This window comes from Bos taurus, chromosome 7 (assembly GCF_002263795.3).
Source record: "Bos taurus isolate L1 Dominette 01449 registration number 42190680 breed Hereford chromosome 7, ARS-UCD2.0, whole genome shotgun sequence".
Lineage (NCBI taxonomy): Eukaryota > Metazoa > Chordata > Mammalia > Artiodactyla > Bovidae > Bos > Bos taurus.
This window is the reverse complement of record NC_037334.1, coordinates 18,393,387-18,415,177: the sequence shown is the minus strand read 5'-3', so window position 1 is coordinate 18,415,177 and position 21,791 is coordinate 18,393,387. Positions and strand designations below refer to the sequence as shown.

Below are 21,791 nucleotides of genomic sequence, written 5' to 3'. Positions count from 1 at the left end.
GGGCAGGGCAGGGCAGGGCGCACGCGCAGTGAGCCTGGAGGGCGCGGCGGGCAACCCGGGATACGAAGTTCTTTACAGCTGCCCGGCCGGAGTGGGTTTTCATGCCCCTGCTTTCCGATTGTTTTCCGGCCCTAACCCCGAGGCTGGAGCGTGGACAGCGGAGGGCGCCGCAACAAAGGCCATCTTCTAGGTAAATCCCTGGGTTGGGCCAGGGGGAGGCTTTTCATGTGCGCAGGTCCGGGCCTTGGAGGGGACCCTGGAGGGGGGTCTTGGGGCGCCCTATGTCACCTCAGGCCTCAGTTTTCCCTTCTAAGGAACCGTACGTCAGGCAAACTTTCTGAGGCCACGTGGTGAGGTGGGGGATGGTTGGGGGAAGTAGAGGTCAGAGGTTGGAGATCACTGGCCAAAGAGAAGGTTCATGGGGGTGGGGCGGGGAAAAGATGTTGATCGGGGGACTCAGCGCAGGAGACCTGCGTCATTGAACCATCAGAATGGGCGTTCCGGGACGAATGGCCCACGAGGCCCTGGACCTTACGGCGACTGCCTTCATAGATCACGTGGGCTGGCTATCGCCCATCGTCTGGAAGACAGTGAAACCTACACAGGCGAGAAAAGCAGGCACCGGGGCAACCAGCAAAAATTGAACTATAAGTACTGCCTTGGTGGTTGGGCATTTTCGGAGGTCGAGTGTGTGTGACCGAGATGTAAGCGAGTATGGAGTCCCAATCCTCAGTTTCCTTCTTCCCCCGAGGAAAACGGCGGTGAATGATAAGTTATGTCAGACTCTTTGCGACCCCATGGACTGTAGCCCACCAGGCTCCTCTGTCCTTGGGATTCTCCAAGGCAAGGATACTGGAGTGGGTTGCCATGCCCTCCTCCAGGGGATCTTCCCCACCTAGGGATCAAACCAGCATCTCTTAAGTCTCCTGCTTTGGCGGAGAGGTTCTTGACTACTAGGGCCACCTGAGAAACGACCTGAGATGGTCAAAGCTATTCTCAAGAGTGTGCAAGAAGCCTCCAGTGTGGGGGGCTTGAGCACACAGGGAAACTCAGGCATAGGGACCAGCTGAAAATGGGGAATAAATGTTCTAGGCGTAGGGAACCAAAGAAAAGGGGAGATAAGGATTCTTCCTCTGACATCCCCCCTGCCCCATAGTCCACTGGGGAGGATGTTGAGATTTGGGGCAGGATAGTCCTCCTGCCCGGAGAAGGCAATGGCACCCCACTCCAGTACTCTTGCCTGGAAAATCCCATGGACGGAGGAGCCTGGTAGGCTGCAGTCCATTGGGTTGCTAAGAGTCAGGCACAACTGAGTGACTTCACTTTCACTTTTCACTTTTATGTATTGGAGAAGGAAATGGCAACCCACTCCAGTATTCTTAACTGGAGAATCCCAGGGACAGAGAAGCCTAGTGGGCTGCCATCTGTGGGGTCGCACAGAGTCGGACACGACTGAAGCGACTTAGCAGCAGCAGCAGCAGCAGCAGCAGTCCTCCTGCCAAGACTAGATGCTGAGTAAGGCTCTGATGAAAGACAGCACTGTTGCCTGCTTGTAGGAGACAGAGCGGTCTATGCTGAGCGGTTGAGTTGGAGGCTGATGTGATGCTTTTCCTCTGTTTGATTGCTTAACTAGAATTTGTCCGGATAAAAATGAAGATTTTTACATGAGAGCTTTGCTCCAAAGAAATGGGACATTACTCCTCCCGGCTGCTCATGATTCTCAGGTGACTGAGAAATTTCCGGGAATGGTGGAGGCCGAGTCCTCATACCGTGCAGTGGTCCCCTAGGGAAACCCACTCATTAATTAAGACACTTGCTTGTCCAGGGGTCTCAAATAAGAATTGGCTGTTGATCGATCTGAGCACCCATGGTGGTCTTAGACTGCCGAAGGGAGTTACTGAGACACGTAGGAGGGCTGAAACGACTCTGGGGTGACTCCTGGAGGAGTTAAGCTCACATGCAGCACACTGGCCCACCACACAATTTCACTAGTAAATTTTACCCCTGACAAATTCAGCTTAAAATGGGAAATAAAATCCCTCAAACACAGAAACACGGGGCACCAGAAAACAGCCTCTAACACCAGCCTGGTTTATGCATGTACAAAACTTATTCTTGCAGGTAGCTAATTGGAATTAAAGGAAATTTTCTGTCCTAAAAATAGTCAAAATGGGCTCTTTTACTGCATAGGCAGTTGTTAAAGAAAGCTAGCTAGAGATAGTCTAGTAAATTGTAATCTGATCTCTCTGTGTTTGTCTATAGGTATGTAATGTTATGCTTTACCTGTGGATGACGTTATCAAAATTATTTTGTAAATAAGCACTACTTAAGTGGCTTGAGACAATTAAGAGCTTATATAAATTCTCAAAATACAAAAGATAACTGGCCAGAATTTTAGATTCATGAAAACTAAAAAAACATTCAATATTAAGTTAATATCTGATGTTAAAGTGTTAATATAGACATGTCTTTAGACTTCCCTGGTGGCTCAGACGGTAAAGCATCTGCCTACAATGCAGGAAACCTGGGTTCAATCCCTGGGTTGGGAAGATCTCCTGGAGAAGGAAATGGCAACCCATTCCAGTATTCTTGCCTGGGAAATCCCATGGACAGAGGAGCCTGGTAGACTACAGTCCATGCGGTTGCAAAGAGTCGGACACGACTGCGCAACTTCACTTTCACTTTCACTTTAGAGCCATCAACATTAGGTATAATACTTTTATTGATTAAACAAATGCCAGAAAGTCTCCTGCTTCCAGACGAGGTAACTATAGCTTATGTAAATGGTCACCAGGAAGGGAATTCTATGGAAGCCACAGGGAACAGGCTCACAGATGAAGCCACTAAACGAGCCTCTCTAGGGGAGAAAATGAATCTATTGAACCTAATCTCAAACACCCAAACTGAAGACCAAAGATGGGTGTTACCTGATGGAAGGAAAATGATAAGTAAGCCCATGATGAGGGAATTAATGCCCACTGGGGCCCCCAGGCTATGTATGATACAATACTTAGAAACTATGGTTGCCTGAGAATCTACACCATTGCGAAACAGGTTTACAGAAGCTGCCATAGCCTGCCAGGAAATTAACAAGAGGGTGATTAGGAAAACACACTCCAGGAGGCAGACCTCCTGGGCTAAGACCAATTTCTAAGAAACTATATACTGACCATTTCCTCTACCTTATCATTCCCCAGATTAAAAGGACACCTTGCCCAGACTCTGCCTGTAGAATTCATCACTTCCAGCCGGGTGACTTGGGGTTAATCAAAACCTGGAAAGAAGACAAACTCCAACCAAGCTGGAAAGGCCCTTATCAAGTGCTTCTGACGACCGAGACAGCTGTGTGGACTGCTGAAAAAGGTTGTACTCATTATACACGAGTCAGGGGGCCAATAAAAGAGACCTCAAAGGGAAGGGAAAGGACCAATGAACAGCCTTTAAAGGTAACTTCAAGAAAACCTTGTTAAATCCCTCCCTCTGAATCCTCCCCTTCACAATAACCATTAACCATGTGGCCACACCTTTGGAAACCGGTATTGAAACCAACAGGTAAAAAGTCAGAATAGAAATTGACAAGGAACCCTTGATTATCCAATCAGGTTGGTTGTCAATATAACCAAAACCTTGTCACCTCAGACTATTAAGTTTTGATGCCTGCCAAATTTTACCTTGCGGAACCTTAGAAAATCAGAGACAGTTGTCACAGGAGGATAAGTATCTTTGCCCTGAACCAGATTTGGTTTATATTAAAGCAAGCCTCTGCCCCAGTTGGGACGATGTACGATGGCCCACCCCGTTTCAGGACTGGATGGTAAACGTAGGGTGGGTGACTCCTAGTTGGAGGCCTTTGAAAGACAAAATATACCTAAGGGCATTCCACCAGAAGCTTGTCAAAATCTAAAATGCAACCCCATCCTCTTGACTGTTAACAACCCAGCTACCCTAGATTAAGAGCCAAAAGTAGCATCTCAGGTATATGGGTTAGGGACAGATGTCACTGGCAAAGACCCCCTAGGGTGATTTGTTCTTAACTTTATTGAAAATAAAAACCAGTGTATCGGAGACTGTCCTGATCCCAAGCTCCGAAAACCATGTTAGTTCTATTAATGATCCCAAAAGAATAGAAATAATTGAGGTACAAAGATCTAAGACAGACTTTAGAAACTGACACAGAGTATGGAGATACAAATGCCTGGGTCGAATGGGTCAAATTTACAGTGTAAGGTCATCATAAGAGTGATGTGATGCATGTGTGGCCGGACGCCCCAGGCACAGGTGGAGAACCAGGTCCCCCTCAGAGGGGACACTGATCTGGGAGGATCATAAGGCATATGTTGGCCCTTAACCAGGACAAAGATGCGTGGGGAAAAGACCTGCAAGAATCTGTCGTGACTCTTTCCCGAACTGCAAAGGTCGGACCCAGAGCTGTCCCCTCTTTCTCCATAGGGAATATGAAACAATGCAGGAGATGCAAGAGACTCGGGTTCGATCCCTGGGTGGGGAAGATCTCTGGAGAAGGAAATGGCAACCCACTCCAGTATTCTTCCCAGGAAAGTCCCATGCACAGAGGAGCCTGGCAGACTATGGTCCATGGGGTCGCAGAGAGTCAGACATGACTGAGCACAGCGAGTACTCTTGCCTCTCTAGGCAGGGGGCAGAGTTCAGTAGATCCATGGGGGAACTTTCGACCTGCACCAGCATCTTGATCGTTACCGATGAGCCAGACAACAGTAACTACTCAGCCCTCCGTAGACCCGGGCTGATGTCTGGTGGTTTTGTGGGAAAAGGAACCTCCTAGACTGACTGCCGTCAAGTTGGACAGGGGCTTGTGCCTTCATTCAATCGGCCATTCCCTTCACCCTGGCATTCTACAAGGTACCCGAAAAGCCACCCAGCCACCGAAGTCGGAGAACAGCGGTGGGCTCCTTTGACATATATATATGTGTGTGTGTGTGTGTATATATATATAGATTCAATATATATATAAGAACTCCTAGGGGAGTTCTTAATGAATTCAAGGCCTGAAACCAAATAGCTACAGGGTTTGAGTCAGTACTTTTTAGGTGGTCCACAGTTAATAAAAAAAAAAGAAATATAGATCGGATTAATTTACATATATTATAACCAACAGATTTATCAGATATACCAGAGATGGCCTCCAAGGAGTAGCTAGCCAATTGGATGCCCCCAGTCAGATGGCTTGGGAAGTAAGATCGCACTGGACATGATAACTAGAGGAGAAAAGGGGTGTTCGTGTTATGCTGGGTGGGAAATGCTGTACTTTTATTCCCAACAGTACAGCTCCTGATGGAACCATCACAAAGGCCTTACAAGGACTAACGACCTTAACCAATGAGCTGGCAGAAAATGCTGGAATTGATGACCCATTCACAGATTGCTTAAAAGGATGGTTTGGAAAATGGAAAGATATGGTTGCCTCAGTTCTCACCCCTCTCATAACAGTTCAGTCGCTCAGTCGTATCAGACTCTTTGCGACTCCATGAACTGCAGCACGCCAGGTCTCCCTGTCCATCACCAACTCCCGGAGTCCACCCAAACCCACGTCCATCGAGTCAGTGATGCCATCCAACCGTCTCATCCTCTGTTGTCCCCTTCTCCTCCTGCCCTCAGTCTTTCCCAGCATCAGGGTCTTTTCTAATGAGTCAGCTCTTCGCCTCAGGTGGGCAAAGTATTGGAGTTTCAGCTTCAACATCAGTCCTACCAATGAACACCCAGGACTGATCTCCTTTAGGATGGACTGGGTGGATCTCCTTGTAGTCCAAGGGACTCTCAAGAGTCTTCTCCAACACCACAGTTCAAAAGCATCAATGCTTTGGCGCTCAGCTTTCTTCACAGTCCAACTCTCATATCCACACATGACCACTGGAAAAACCATAGCCTTGACTAGACGGACCTTTGTTGGCAAAGTAATATCTCTGCTTTTGAATATGCTGTCTAGGTTGGTCATAACTTTCCTTCTAAGGAGTAAGTGTCTTTTAATTTCATGGCTGCAGTCACCATCTGAGGTGATTATGGAGCTCAGAAAAATAAAGTCAGCCACTGTTTCCACTGTTTCCCCATCTATCTGCCATGAAGTGATGGGACCAGATGCCATGATCTTAGTTTCCTGAATGTTGAGCTTTAAGCCAACTTTTTCACTGTCCTCTTTCACTTTCATCAAGAGGCTCTTTAGTTCTTCACTTTTTGCCATAAGGGTGGTGTCATCTGCCTATCTAAGGTTATTGATATTTCTCCCAGCAATCTTCATTCCAGCTTGTGCTTCCTCCAGCCCAACATTTCTCATGATGTACTCTGCATAGAAGTTAAATAAGCAGAGTGACAATATACAGCCTTGACGTACTCCTTTTCCTATTTGGAACCAGTCTGTTGTTCCATGTCCAGTTCTAACTTGCTTCCTGACCTGCATTTAGGTTTCTCAAGAGGCAGGTCAGGTGGTCCGGTATTCCATCTCTTGAAGAATTTTCCACAGTTTATTGTGATCCACATAGTCAAAGGCTTTGGCATAGTCAATAAAGCAGAAATAGATGTTTTTCTGGAACTCTCTTGCTTTTTCGATGATCCAGCAGATTTTGGCAATTTGATCTCTGGTTCCTCTGCCTTTCCTAAAACCAGCTTGAACATCTGGAAGTTCATGGTTCACGTATTGCTGAAGCCTGGCTTGGAAAATTTTGAGCATTACTTTTCTAGCGTGTGAGATGAGTGCAATTGTGTGGTAGTTTGAGCATTCTTTGGCATTGCCTTTCTTTGGGATTGGAATGAAAATGGACCTTTTCCAGTCCTGTGGCCTCTGCTGAGTTTTCCAAATTTACTAGCATATTGAGTGCAGCACTTTCACAGCATCATCTTTCAGAATTTGAAATAGCTCGACTGGAATTCCATCACCTCCACTAGCTTTGTCCATAGTGATGCTTTCGAAGGCCCACTTGACTTCACATTCCAAGATGTCTGGCTCTAGGTGAGTGATCACACCATCGTGATTATCTGGGTCATGAAGATCTTTTTTGTACAGTTCTTCTTTGTATTCTTGCCACCTCTTCTTAATATCTTCTGCTTCTGTTAGGTCCATACCATTTCTGTCCTTTATTGAACCCATCTTTGCATGAAATGTTCCCTTGGTATCTCTGATTGTCTTGAAGAGTTCTCTAGTCTTTCCCATTCTATTGTTTTCCTCTATTTCTTTGCATTGATTGCTGAGGAAGGCTTTCTTATCTCTCCTTGCTATTCTTTGGAACTCTGCATTCAAATGGGTATATCTTTCCTTTTCTCCTTTGCATTTCACTTCCCTTCTTTTGACAGCTATTTGTAAGGCCTCCTCAGACAGCCATTTTGCTTTTTTGCCTTTCTTTTTCTTGGGAATGGTCTCGATTCCTGTCTCCTGTACAATGTGATGAACCTCCATCCATAGTTCATCAGGCACTCTGTCTATCAGATCTAGTCCCTTAAATCTATTTCTCACTTCCACTGTATAGTCATAAGGGATTTGATTTAGGTCATATCTAAATGGTCTAGTGGTTTTCTCCACTTTCTTCAATTTCAGTCTGTATTTGGCAATAAGGAGTTCATGACCACAGTCAGCTCCCGGTCTTGTTTTTGCTGACTGTATAGAGCTTCTCCATCGGGAATTTGTAAGAAATAAAAAAGTGGTCCATTTCCAAAGGTAGCTAGCTCTGAGTGGAAAACTACCAGCAGCCAAGCTTGCCTAACAGTTTGCTGATGTAACAACCACAAAGTTCACACACCTGGAAAGTCCCTAAGCAAGTGGGATGTTGTGAGAGATAAACTAAAATCTTGGTTGAGAAATAACACTTAGTTCGGGAAGGGAGAAGGAAGGATACTGTATAAGCAAACCTTCAGGATGATCATACACCCCATAGTGCCCAGCTGATGAGAAATCGAGGGAGGGACTTGCATGCTAGCAAGTAAAGTGCTTGCTGCAACTGTCCCGGCTGTGCCTGCCCACCAGACTCCCGGTCTCGCAAGACCGTCATCAGAAGTCTCCCTTTCACCACGCTCCGCGTCTCGGGGCCCCTGCCTTGGTTTTGGACCTGTGGGCATATTTCTCACGCTTTGGAGCTCACCAGACTCTCTGAGCCTTAGGATGTGTGCACTGGCTGATCCCTACGCTTGGACCTTTGTGCCCCCGGTCTTTGGTTTGGGCCCCAGCTCCACTCCTGCTCCAGTACAAGCTGGACAAGGAGGTCCTGTAGCCTTTGGGCCACATCTTTCTTTCTTCAAGCTATGGGTGGCTGTTACATTTTTAATTGTTGGAATGAAACCAAAAGAATCATCATCTGTCATAACATGTGAAAATCATGTGAAATTTAAATCTCAGTGCCCATAGATTTACTTGAAAACAGCCATAGTCATTGACATAATGTCTGTGGCCATTTTCAAGCTGCAGCCACAGAGCTGAGTTCTTTTAACAGACTGTCTGCCCCAAAAATCTTCAAATATTTACTTGTTGGGTCTCGATAGAAGTTTTGTTGTTGTTCGGTTGCCAAGTCTTGTCTGACTGACTCTGCTAACCCATGGACTCTGGCAGGCCAGGCTTCCCTGTCCTTTGCTATCTCCCAGGGTTTGCTCAAACTCGTGTCCACTGAGTCAGGGATGCCATCCAACCATCTCATCCTCTGCCACCCTCTTCTCCTGCCCTCAGGGTCTTTTCCAATGAGCTGGCTCTTCACATCAGATGGCCAAAGTATTGGAGCTTCAGCTTCAGTCCTTCCAGTGAGTATTCAGGGCTCATCTCCTTTAGGATTGACTGGTTTGCAGTATTTATATGGTGGTTCTATACATTTCTGTACAACCAGTGGGGTGTGGTGAATGTTCAACAGCTGCTGCTTTGGGAGAAGCAGAGAAGCGTGTGTTTCTGTCTATAATTACACATGTGCCTGTGTATATATAGTTTCTTGTAAATTTTACCATTTTCCCATACTTCAATTTCGAAGACAATAAAACAATTAAAGGGACCCTGCCTTGTAGTGCTGATTTCCTTGATATAAATACTTCATATGGCCAGTCTCAGGCTACCAGTGTGAATATCACTAATCAGAGTTGAACAGAGGTGTGCAGTAGCATACTAGATTTTTCTCTCTTTCTCTCTGGAGCCTGCTACTTTCTTGCTGTGGCCTCCAAACCAGCAGCATTAGCATCACCAGGAAATTTGTTGAAAATACAGATTCCCAGGTTCCAACCTAGACCTGAATCAGAATCTGCATTTTAGCCAAGATACTTGCTACCTTGGATTTTGACTCCAGGCTGCAGGCACAGGCCACAGAGATTGGCTAGAAATTCTTCAGGTATAGCTAGAATGGCGGTGCTGGAAAGGACACTGCAGTGAAGTGAAGTTGCTCAGTCATGTCTGACTCTTTGCGACCCCATGGACTCTAGCCTACCAGGCTCCTTCGTCCATGGGATTTTCCAGGCAAGAGTTCTGGAGTGGGTTGCCATTTCATTCTCCAGGGGATCTTCCCAACCCAGGGATCGGACCCAGGTCTCCTGCACCGCAGGCAGACGCTTTACCATCTGAGCCACCAGGGAAGCTGGAAAGGACACCAGGGGTTGTCGGGTCTGTCTAGTCTGCAATACATAGACTTAGTTTTCTTATGTCTTATCAGTATCACTATGTTTGGGATTCCCTAGTGACTCTGACCCACTCCAGTGCTCCTGCCTGGAGAATCCCAGGGACAGGGGAGCCTGGTGGGCTGCCGTCTGTGGGGTCGCACAGAGTCGGACACGACTTAAGTGAGTTAGCAGCAGGAGCAGCAGCAGTGACTCAGTGGTAAAGAATCCGCCTGATAATGCAGGAGATGCGGGTTTAATCCCTGTGTCGGGAAGAACCACTGGAGGAGGAAATGGCAACCCACTCCAGTATCCTTGCCTGGGAAATCCCATGGACAGAGGAGCCTGGCGAGCTACAGTCCGTGGAGTTACAAGAGTTAGGCACGACTTAGCAACTAAAGAACAACAATCACTATATTCATTACATTTTGTTATCTGTAACTTCTCTTGGGTAAGTGTTCTTGGCTGTTGCCATGTCTCTGAACCCTCTGACCCTTAGTGAACTTAATACTTTATGTGCCTTTTATTAGTTGAAGTTGACATTAAATAGATACAGTATATCACCACTTCAGATAGAAAACCACTGAGCCATAGCTGTAAAAAGAAACATGAAAACAAAACAATGTTTTGTAATTCTGAGTGGATATTGTTGCCTGCCAAGGTGTTGAGCCCCAAGCCTGTTTTTCTTTTTTTTTTTAATGTAAAGAGATTAGCAAACTCTTAGAGGGCTATTAAAGGCATATTATCACTCAACTGAAACTTCTTGACACAGTGAGAAGGAATGAAAGAACTGAACTGAGGTAACTAATCCATGAGATTCTGTGTCATTTAATGCGCTGTCTGCATGCCTCCAAAAGTCAGTTTCATGGACCACATCCATCCCACACTTTGGGAGACTCCCAGCAACATGTCATCACTGGCTAAATATAATCCAGTTGTGGTTTCTCAAGGGACGCTAAACCCATCACCCTGACGTTCGTGCACGCTCAGTTGTCTGGCTCTTTGCGACCCCATAGACTGCAGCCCGCCAGGCTGCTCAGTCCATGGAATTCACCAGACAAGAATACTGGAGTGGGTTGTCATGCCCTCCTCCAGGGGATCTCCCTGACCCAGGGATTGAACCTGTGTTTCCTTCATTGGCAGGTAGCGAGCGTCTTTACTGAGCTACCAGGGAAGCCCCATCAGCCTGATGAGCCAACTAAATTTCCCTTGGTTTCACAGTTTTCATCCTGGTGGCCATGGCTGCCTTTGTCATGTCCCTTAGACCTTCCTGTGCTTTCTTTATCTGGTCTCTTACACGTTCACTTAGTCAACATTTATTTATGCAATAAATATTTGTTGATCGCCTACTCTGATGGTTTTAAAACATGGCCCCAAATTCTCTGACCTTCCCATCAAAAGGTCAGGTCTCAAATGCCACCTGATACCACTTAACATGTGGAATCTAAAATATGACACAGGAACTTATCTCACGAGACAGAAACAGACACAGAACAGGCTTGTGGTTGCCAAGGGGGATGGAGGTGGGGGAGGGATGGACTGGGAGTTTGGAGTTCACAGATGCAAACTTATATACAGAATGGATAAACAACAAGGCCCTATTGTACAGCACAGAGCTATATTCAATGTCCCGTGGGAAACCGTATGGAAAAGAATATGTAGGACTGAGTCACTGTTGTATAGCAGAAATTAGCAACATTGTAAATCAACTATTCTCCAATTTGAAAAAAGATGAGGGCTCCATTTTCCATGAATGGAGGCAGGCTGGTTATGCGTCACATGTCCATTTATAGAAGTGGAAGTGATATCATGTGACTCACAAGGCTGAGGATACAACTTCGGCCTGCTTTCTGGAAGCCTTTAGCTGTCCTGTAAGCAGTCCACCTGCCTTGAGGCTGCCATGCTATAAAGGCGCTGAAGTGAGACCAAAAGTCAGGGACTTCCTGGTCATCCAGTGGCCAAGACTCTGTGCTCCCAATGCAGGGGGCTTGGTTCAATCCCTGGTCAGGGAACTAGATCCCACATGCTGCAGCTAAGACCTGCCGTAGCCAAACACTTTTAAAAAGAGACCAAAAGGCAAAGCCCTGAGAGACACCTGCCCAGCCTGGCCCTTTCCATTCTTCACCTCCATGAAAGATAAATGATGCTTCCTGTAATAAACCAAACCACTAAGTTTAGGATCTGTTACACGGCAGCATATATTCACTTCACCCACTACGTCTCAGATACCATTCTACACTTGGGGGCCCAGGAACAAGACAGACTCTGCCGTCACGGAGCTTCGCATTCTTCTGTGGGGGCACTGACAGTAGACGAGGAAGTGAAATAATTTGAGATAGTGACCCAGTCAGTGTTACAGAAAAAATAATGAAGCATCAGGTGACAGAGAGGGTACTTTAGATCGGCTGTTCAGGGACTTCCCTGGTGGCCCAGTGGTTAAGAATCCACCTTCCAATGCAGGAGTCGTGGGGTTGGGGAACTAAGATCCCATGTGTTGCAGGGCAACTAAGATCTGACACTGCCAAAAATAAATATGAAAAAAAAAAAACGTTGTTCACAGGAGTCCCCTCTGGACATCTGAGGAGGTGACTTCTAGCGGGAGACCTGCAGGAGAAGCACCCTAGACAGTAGTGAGGGCAACGGTCCTGAGGCAGAAACCAGTTTGGTGAAGAGCGAGGAGCTCAGTTTGGCTGGGGCTGAGTGAGCAAGGAGCCCCACAGGGCCTGGAAAGCTATAGAGTTCTTGGAGGGGTTTGTGATTTTTCTCCAAGGGTCAGAAGTGGGAAATGGAGGGACCCCAATGGTTTCCTTTAAGCTGCTGACCAGCCTCTCTGCTGCCTTTTTCCTCCCCCGACCCCGGGTCAGGGCTGAAGCCCTGAGGACCAAGAACTTCCTTCTCTACAGCCAAGTTGGAAAATGGCTTCTGTAGTTGGACCCCAGGAAAAGGGCCTTCACAGCTGTAATTTAGTTATCACCTACCCATTGTGGGCAGGGAGCCGGCGTGGGAAGTAGCTGCTCTGTGCCCAGGCCCACATGGAGGGTGAGGACCCAGAGGTTAATCAGCTGGAGTTCCTGGCCTCCTCTGCTCAGCACCTCTTCTCCCACTGTAGTTCACCGGGTCAAGTTCTTGCCAGCAAGGTGTGGCCGACACGGAAGCCGAGGGGGACCCTGATCCAACCTGGGTGCATCCGCTTCCCTCCCATGTTTTGCAGCAGCTAAATGTGGTATGGATCTAGGAGGAAATACTGATCTTAAAGCTTCCCAAGTGGCTCAGTGGTAAACAATCTGCCTGCCATTGCAGGAGTCGCAGGAGAGTCAAGTTCGATCCCTGGGGGGGTTGGAAATGGCAACCCACTCCAGTATTCTTGCTTGGATAATCCCATGGACAGAGGAGCCTGGCAGGTTACAGTGCATGAGGTTGCAAAGAGTCAGACATGATTGAGCACGCATGCACTGATCTTACTCTCTTTGTAATTTAAAAGATTTTTTTTTTTGAAGGTCACTCTGTGCAGCATGCAAGATCTTAGTTCCCTGACGAGGGATTGAACCTGTGCCCCCTGCATTGAGAGTGTGGAGTCTTAATCACTAGACCACCAGGGAAGTCCCTGTAATTAAAAGGATTTAACCTTCAATTAAAAACAAATTCAGGCTTACCCTAACCCTCAAAAAAAAAAAAAAAAAAATTCAGACTTACAAAGAAGTTGAAAAAACTACCAAGAAATTCCACGTGGGCTTCATCCAGCTTCCCCAAATATTCCTTAAACAGCACAACACTCAAAACCAGGATATTCACACTGATCAATACGTGATCAGTACACTAGTGATTGCAAACCTATTCAGGTCTCATCTGCTGACTGCCAGTGTTTTGTTCCTATCCCAGGATCCAGTCCAGGATTCCTCGTTTAATTTTTATTTTCTATCTTTTGGCTTTGCATGGCACGTGGGATCTTAGTTCCCAGACCAGGGGATGGAACCTGTGCACCCTGCAATGGAAATGCAGTGTCTTAACCACTGGACTGCTAGGGAAGACCCCCTTGTTGCATTTAGATGTCATTTCTCCTTGGGTTTCCTTTAGTCTGGATTAATTCCTCTGTCTTATTTTTCCTTCACCATGACCCTAGTGAGGAATTGTTATTGTTTAGTTGTTAAGTTATGTTCGACTCTTTTGGGACCCCATGGACTGTAGCCCACCAAGCTCCTCTGTCGACGGGATCTCCCAGTCAAGAATTCTGAAGTGGGTTGACATTTCCATCTCCAGGGATCTCCCCGGACCAGGGATTGAACCTGCGCTGCGTGCATTGTAGGCAGATTCTTTACCACTGAGCCACCAGGGAAGCCCCTAGTCAGGAATACTCCCAGCTATTTTGTAGAATACTCCTTCATTTTGGGCTTGTTGGATGTTTCCTCCTGATTAAATTAAGGTGATGATTTCTGGGTGGGAATAACACAATAACAGATCAGGAAGGCACCTGGTGGCAATTTGTATCATTACTAATGACAACTCAGATCACTTGGTCAGGTTACTGTTTTTCTCTTTGTATTAACAGTTACTGAATATCTTGTAGGGAGATAAATAAACAGGAAATATTTGAGGAAAAGGAGGAGAGATGGGATGTGGAAGAGAGACAGCTAGCTCTGGTCTTTTCCAGGCATGATTGCAATTTCAGTGTAAACAAAACAGCCTCCCCTGTAGGCAAAATCGGAGTTGGCCGTTTTCCCCAGTGTAAAGGAAGAGGCAGTGTCACAAACTGACCACAGGGGGGCGGCAGAGAATTGGGATGAAATAAAAACCGCTGCTGCTGCTGCTAAGTCGCTTCAGTCGTGTCGGACTCTGCGACCCCATAGACGGCAGCCCACCAGGCTCCCCCGTCCCTGGGATTCTCCAGGCAAGAACACTGGAGTGGGTTGCCATTTCCTTCTCCAGTGCATAAAAGTGAAAAGTGGGCTCCAGGTAAAAAGCAGTTGAGCTCCTTCAAAGTGAATAAATCTGTGGAGACTCAAAGGCTCTGTACTAGTTGAGGTCGGGCATCTTCTTGGAACCAGATGAAGTAGGCGCTGGCTGCTCAGATTGCACTCGCAGCATTAGGGGTGTGCCATGTCTAAAACGGGCTCTTGGGTTGTGGTGAATTTGGAGACTGGGATTGACACTACACACTACTGATACCATGTATAAAATAGGTAACTAGTGAGAATCTACAGCACAGGGGACTCTAGTTAATGCTCTGTGTGACCTAAATGGGAAGGAAATCAAAAAAAGAAAGGGTATATGTATAGCTGATTCACTTTAGTGTACAGTAGAAACGAATGCAACATTGTAAAGCAACTATCAGTCAGTTCAGTCTCTCAGTCGTGTCCGACTCTGTGACCCCATGGACTGCAGCACACCAGGCTTCCCTGTCCATCACCTGGAGCTTGCTCAAACTCACGTCCATCAAGTTAGTGGTAGTCCAATAAAAATTAAAACGGGGGCTCTTGGGCAGTGGGGTGGAGATTTGGGCAGGAGGTCTGGATTTTCAGATGCTGTCAGCAGCATGTGGACAAGGTCACAGAGGGTGTGGAAGGAGCAGGACCCAGGTATGGGGAGTGGGGATAGAGGGACAGCCAGAGAAGCGGGAGGAAAACTGGTGCAGGGGGTGCCTCTCCCAGCCAGGGAGAATCTCTCAGCACTCTTGCAGCTTCACACTCTGTGTGTGTGTCATATGCATGTGCACCCCATACTCTGCTTCAGAGTTCTTGCTACCAGAGAGTTCTTAGAAGCGGGAACATCAGAGGGTCCCCCTGCAACCCTCAGTGGTTTACTGAACTCTGACTGGAGGGTTCCCTGGGAACCCAGGCTCCTCTGCCTCACTGCTTTGCCACCCTTATCGTATGATGTCCACCTCGAGGTCCAGTATGACTGCTGGGGCTCCAGCCATCCTGCCTGCTTTCCAGCCAGTAACTTTCGATTTTCCCATGGGTATGATGGTGGATGGGAGTGGTTAATACCTACCTTGGAAGATGGTTAAAAAGAAGGGACCAGAGCATCTATAGAGAAACCACTGTGATTGGTCAGGACCTCCTGAGGCTCTTGGTAGGACTAGGTCCCTCTTATGCACTACCCAGTGGGCCATCAAGGGACTCGATGACCCAGGAGCCTTCAGTGGGCTCCCCTCCTTATCTCTCTTCTCTGGCTCCTGGGGCAGGAATCATGTGGGCATCACCTGTGCTCATGAGCCTCACCAGCCACCCAGGCCCTAAGGTGCCCTCCCCTACCAGGGACCCTATTGCCTGGCTCTGGCTGGGATCTCTGAGGGGAAAGTTGGGGGTGTGGCTCCTGCTCTGTGCAAGGGTTGATGCTGCTCAGGGGCCATGGGCTGAAATCCTGAACCACAATAGGGTGGGGACACCTCTGCGCTCCGCTGGGTTTTCAGAGCCTGGCAGGGCATTGCATAGAGTTGGGGCCTGGCCACTGGCTGAGGTGGAGGCTGCGTGCTTGGTTCCTGGGAGCTCCTCCCCAGGACTGGCCACAGTATTTGTGAGGCCCAGTGTGAAATGAAAGCACTGGCCCTTTGGTGGAAAATTCTTAGGAATTTCAAGACGGGGACCACAGAGGCATTAAGCCAAACGCAGGCCCTGGGGTTCCCAGCTCGGGATAATTTTCATGTCGCCTGGAGTCGCCCAGGCTGCCACTCAGGACAAAGGGGCCTGGGCTGGGGCCGAGGCTGAGCAACTCCGGTGGCGTGCGGGGCACCTGCCTCGTTCCCTAGAAGCAGCTTTTACAGGCAACTGAGAACTGTGTCCAGGTTTCTAGAACATCCTCCTGCCCCTGGGCCCTTCCTGGTTCCTGAGTGCATTGCTCTTCTCTGCAGGATTTCTCCAAAGTCCCACAATCCCCTGTGTTGGGTGCCCCCATGCCCACCCCCACCCCCTGCAGAGAGGGTGGTGGCAACAGTTATGGATGCCCAGCCCCCCACCTTAATGCCACAAGCTGGGCTCTCTGGGGCTGGGGCCTGGTGATTCTGGAAGAGGCTCAGGCATTGATCCTTAGGGGTTTCTGAGGTCCGCCCCACACCCCCCACCCCCACTTTACCAGATACACTCAATGGGCTGCGTTAGCGGCTGGAGCTGGGTTTATCCTGCACCTCTGAATGACTCTAGTCTGGACACACCGTGTTGCCCATCCTGGGCTGAGCTGCTTTGTTGTCCTCTCGGCCTGAGGAAACTGCGCCCCTTCTGGAACATTCCCCAGGGAGCTGGAGGAAAGCGGCATTTCCTTCCTCCCCCTTCCCAGGTTCACGGAGCCCAGGTCTGGGCTGCCCCGCTGTCCCAGGACTAGGGCCCTGTGGGAAGGGGTGGAAGGGGAGCTGTATCTTCCAGGGCCACTGGGGGGCGGGGCAGGGGTGGGAGTGTGGGCCATGACCCTCAATGGGTACATTCAGTGGGTTTATTGCAACGAAAAACAAGAATGGGCTCGAAAGTCTGGTGTCTTTATGTCGTTTATATTCCTCCTCATGGAATCCGGCAAAGGACTAGACAGGGCGTAAGGCAGAAACGTGGAGGAAGAGGCAGGCATGACCGTCCAGGAACCATGAACTTGACCATCTCTCAGGAAAGCAGACGTATCTTTAAAGACATTCTTTTTGTCTGAGTTAATCTGAGCCTGCAGTCTTGAGAGGAGATGCACTCGGTGATCACCACGACAGGCCGCTGGTTCCTTAGAATGAGATTTCTCATCTTTCCCCTCGGCTCCCTGCCCAGGGCATTCGAGGACACAGATGCACAGCGCTGCTTGTCGAGAAGCAGGGTTTGCAAGGCCACGTGAGTTTCCATTAGTACCTTCTGCACGCATGAGAAAACACTGTTGGGGACCGGATATACTGCCATATACACATTCATAAGGAACGTTCTAATAACAATTAGAGCACAAAACTATCAGTATGAACATATTTTCAAAAAGAGAAACGAAGCCGGGCCTTCCTAGACCAGAGGCTTGTCGTCTTCTCTGCAGCTGCTGTGGGGTCAGCCCTCTGGGCCAGGCCCATTGGTGCAACAGGTTAAATTATGAGGCACGCAGACATGAGCGTGTAGAGTTCAGGGCTGGGCCGGGCCTTGGGGTTCATTTGTCCCCAGAGAAGAGTTTAGACTCTGACAGTTCAAGATGGGACCTGCTGGAGTCATAGCACTCAGGGATCGCTACTTCAAAGGCAGGCAATCTGGAAGATTCTGTGAAGCAGGGCTTAGCCACAGCAGTTCATGCACAGGCTTGGCTGGAGGGCTGCCCTCTGAAGGCGCTGAGGGGACACTGATCTCCCGAACTCCTTGGAACAAACTCATTCCAGACCTCACTGTTGAGCTTGATGTTGGCTGTGAACTTGGGCAGAATCCCAATCCTTCCAGTTGCAGATCAAGCTTCTGGGTTTGACGTAAAGGTCCCACTGGGTCTTGGCACCAGAGAGCCTGTTTTGGTGACTGATTCTTGAGCCATGGGCTGTGGGCTTAGCCCTGTCCAGGGATCATTTGGCAGCTGCTTCTGAACCCTTTGGCATCTAGAGACCAGGCTCTCGGGGACCAGCTGGGCAGGAGGCCACGAGGCAAGGATCAAGACGGCCCCTGCCCTCTGCAGGGCACGAGGAGGGCTGCGGGACACCCTCTTCCTCCCCGGGGCCACTGGAGTTCCCAGCTGGGAGGGGAGGCAGCGACTGGCCACCACCACCCAGCCCCTTCCAGCTCTGAGCCGGGGTGTGTGCCGAAGAGGGAGGAGATTCAGGAGGAGGAGAAAGTGAGCTGGGTGCCCCAGTGTGCATGCTCAGTCCCTGGGCACCTGGCACGCAACTCCTCCAGGGTCACAGCGGTTTTTCTCTCGAGGAAGAGGGTGTCTTTTATGGGCACCCTGACCCAGGGCCCCTGGACTCGGAGTAAAGGTCACTTGTCTAAGAGGCACTATTGTGGTGGAGCTCGGGCCTGGAGCTGGGGGCCCAGCTAGACGCCCTGCAGGGGGTGGTTGGGGTCGCTGCGTTCCCGCTTCACCAGGGGCTCGCCCCGTCCTCGGGTCTCCGAGTGGGCCTCGCTGATGTCATCTGTGGGGTCGGGTGGGGTGGGGGGCATGAACAGGCCAAGTGAGGGCCCTGCCTTGGCTCGGGTCTGGGTTGACTGGGGGTCTTCCTCCCTGCGACCACCCTCGGACCAGTGCCCATGCGCCTGGTCATGCGCCTGGTAGGGTCCCCTTTGGGCACTGGGCCTCCCATCGCCGTGGGGCAAGGAATGGGCCCTGGGGGTGCTCATTGCCCCACCTGCCCCACTCCCTCTCCAGACATGGAGGGAGGAGGCAGTGAGCCGCCCCAGTCCCGTCCATGGCTCTGCTCCTCCGGGCCTCGTGTAGACGGCCGGGGGAGCAGGATAGTGATCTAGGAGGAGGGGAAGGGGCTTCTGCTCTGAGCCCCGGTGGACATGCAGGCTGCCGCCCAGCCCCGCCTTAGGGGCTGCCCCCACCTCCACTGTGCACGGGAGGGAGCGCCCAGACACACCCACCTTTGTCCAGCAGTGTCAGCGACAGGGAGGCCAGATCGTTGAACTGAAAGAGAGAGGCTCAGAGTGAGGGGCTCCACAGGGCGGTCCCGGGGAAGGTGAGCCGTGTCCACAGTGGAAACTGGTTTTGGCTTTGTAAGTGGGGGGGCTTATGCCCTGAGAAACAGCCCTGAAGCTTCAGGGGCCTGGGCTGTCCCCTCTGACACTCTCTAGACCCTGCCTGGGAGTGGCTGGAGGGTAGAGGGGGTGCCGACTGCCCAGGCCAGCAAGGGCACAGAGGCTGTGACCTCTGAGTGCTCAGGGAAGGAACGGCCACTTTTTCTCACTGCTTATCATACACTAACATCTCTGTGCACTAAAATCACCTTGTTTCTTCCTCAAACCCATCATGACCCAGAAATACACTCCCAGGTATGTAACCCAAAGAATTCAAGCAGATGTTCAAACAAAACATGTACAGGAATGCTCACAGCAGCATGACCCATACCAGCCAGAAGTTGAAAACAGCCCCTCTACCAACAGGTGATGGGTCTGCCAAGTGGTAAATAGCCAGGCAACCAGAGAGTGCTCTGCCATAAGAGCACATAAGAAGGAGGGAAGCCCTGACTCTCCACATGGATGGACCCTGGGAAAACAATGCTTGGGAAGAGTGGCAGACACAGAAGGACACACAGGCTGAGACTCCGTGGCGGAAATGTCCTGAACAGGCAGATCCACGGGGACAGAGAGGGGGTGAGTGGTTGCCAGGGACTGGAGGAAGGGGTACATGGGGGACTGCCAGTGGGAATGGGGTTTCTCTTGGGGTGGTGGAATGTTCTAGAACAAGATAGGCGGGGGTTTCACAACGTTGTGAATGTACTAAATGCCATTTGATTGTTTACTGTGAGATGACTGAAAAGGTAAATGATACGTTCTGTGTATTCTACCACCAGGAGGCAGGAAATCCTGCCCGGGGTCTCATAAGGAGGTGACAGGAGCCAGGGTCTGCCTGTGCCAGTCTGACTGGGGCAGGCGAGCTCTCTCCCATCCGCTGACCCCCACACCCGAGCCCCTCGATGTGTCCTCTTGGACCCCGAGGCCTGCCCGCCTGTCCCAGGGTTGGGGTGGGGAGCGCTCACCTCTCCCATCACAGCAATGGGCGTCTCCCCAGTGGCCTCGGCGACCCGGTGCTCCACCAGGTAGAACATGTACTCGTCGTAGAGCAGCCGGATGAGGTGGAAGGAGCCGAAGCTGGCGGCGCTGCGCAGGGTCAGGTCTCGGATCACCATGGAGCTGGAGAGGCAGACACGGGCTGGCACCTCCGGGACACCAGGCTCCCCTCCAGCCCCAAGCTGGCCCGCAGGGCGCCAGCCAGCCGCCTGGACCACCCCACCTCCCCTGCCCTGCCTATGTCCCCAGTCAGTGGCCTTAGGCGTCTAAAAACAAGGCTCAAGTTAAGGGTGCCTTCGCTGCTTTCATCCAAAAGCAGGGGCTGGCAAACTGTGGCCGGTCCAGACTGGATCCAGCCCGTCACCTGGTCTGGGATGGCCCGCGTGCCAAGAACAGTTTTCACAGTTTTGAATGGTTGGGGGGAAAAGTGTCAAAAAAAATTCTAATTGGTACAGTAATGCAAATTAACTAAACTTCAAAATAAATACATAAATAAAAGAATTCTATTTCACGGTACGTAAGTACCTGAATTCACATTTCAGTGTCCATAAGTAAAGTTTTATTAGTCATGTCTGTTGTTGATGTGTTGTTGTGTGCCATCTGCCTGGAAAACTCTGTTGCTCAAAGAGCTCTCCTATCTCATTCTTTACAGAGAAACCTAAAGGGATAATGTGGTGCCCAACCACACAGTCTGGACTACACACACATCTGCCAGTGGCCCCCAACACCCAGATGCGCCATCTCAGAACCCAGCTACCCTTGGTGATGTCTAACTGCTGTGACAGCGAGAAAAGAAGCAGGAAGGGACAAGACGGGAGGGGACCCACAACGTGAATACCACCCGTGACAGTACTGGAACTCAGGGGGCGTCACCCTGGGGTCCAAGCATCCACAACCCGATCAGATCAGTCAGTGCGTGCCAGCCGCAGCCATCAAATCCTCTCCTTCGGTGTGAACACCTCTCCCCTTGCTCCCGGCTGGGGAGGCCCCTCACCACCTTGGCTTTGGCGCTGCTTGGTTCAAAGCGATGTTTGCTCAGAGAATCTTTTGAAAAGTTAACAAGCCTCAGTTTGTCTTTTAACAGGTTGAAACTGTTGTTACTTGCGAGTCAGTAAAGACAACTGACAACAAATCAGTTTACTTAATTCTTTTTGCATCTTCTGGGGCCAGTGTGTAGACAGACACACTCTGAAGGCAGGTAGGTTCAGCAGTGGAAACGGAGAGCTGGCTCCAGCTGGCTGTGGCTCCAAGATGCCCTAGGAGGCACTGGGTGGTGAGTGCCTGCGTTCAGAGGAGCACATTATTTTTTAGAAATTTATTATTATTTTTGGCTATGCTAGGTCTCCGTTGCTACTCATGGGCTTTCTCTAGTTGGCAGCAAGCAGGGATTACTCTCTGCTTGTGGTGCGCAGGCTTCCCACTGCGGTGGCTTCTCATGTTGCAGACCATGGGCTCTAGGCACGTGGCCTTCAGTGGTTGTGGCGCACAGGCTTAGTTGCTCCGAGGCATGTGGAATCTTCCCAGACCAGGGATCGGACTAGTGTCCCCTGCATT

The 21,791-nt window shown here is 49.7% G+C and overlaps 1 protein-coding gene and 1 long non-coding RNA gene across 8 annotated transcripts in view; one reads left to right on the top strand and one right to left on the bottom strand.

Moving 5' to 3' along the window:
- Positions 1-25: 25 nt before the first annotated feature.
- LOC100848538 (uncharacterized) lies at positions 26-21,369 on the top strand. 2 transcript variants are annotated; one of them, XR_139339.4, is made up of 5 exons: positions 26-190; positions 3,198-3,446; positions 8,681-8,751; positions 19,611-19,820; positions 20,890-21,369. It is a non-coding gene; the product is annotated as an uncharacterized lncRNA (long non-coding RNA). The 2 variants fall into 2 exon arrangements; XR_009495195.1 differs by lacking the exon at positions 19,611-19,820.
- The window catches only part of RFX2 (regulatory factor X2), a 92,946-nt gene continuing 88,148 nt past the window's right edge, over positions 16,994-21,791 (bottom strand). For 5 of the 6 annotated variants that reach the window (XM_024994391.2, XM_024994394.2, XM_024994396.2 and 2 more), the window contains 3 exons: positions 20,207-20,360; positions 19,092-19,134; positions 16,994-18,640 (listed from right to left, as the gene is read on the bottom strand). In XM_024994391.2, the coding sequence (XP_024850159.1) occupies positions 18,543-18,640; positions 19,092-19,134; positions 20,207-20,360 (295 nt within the window). In that variant the 3' untranslated portion in view covers positions 16,994-18,542. 6 annotated transcript variants of the gene reach the window in all.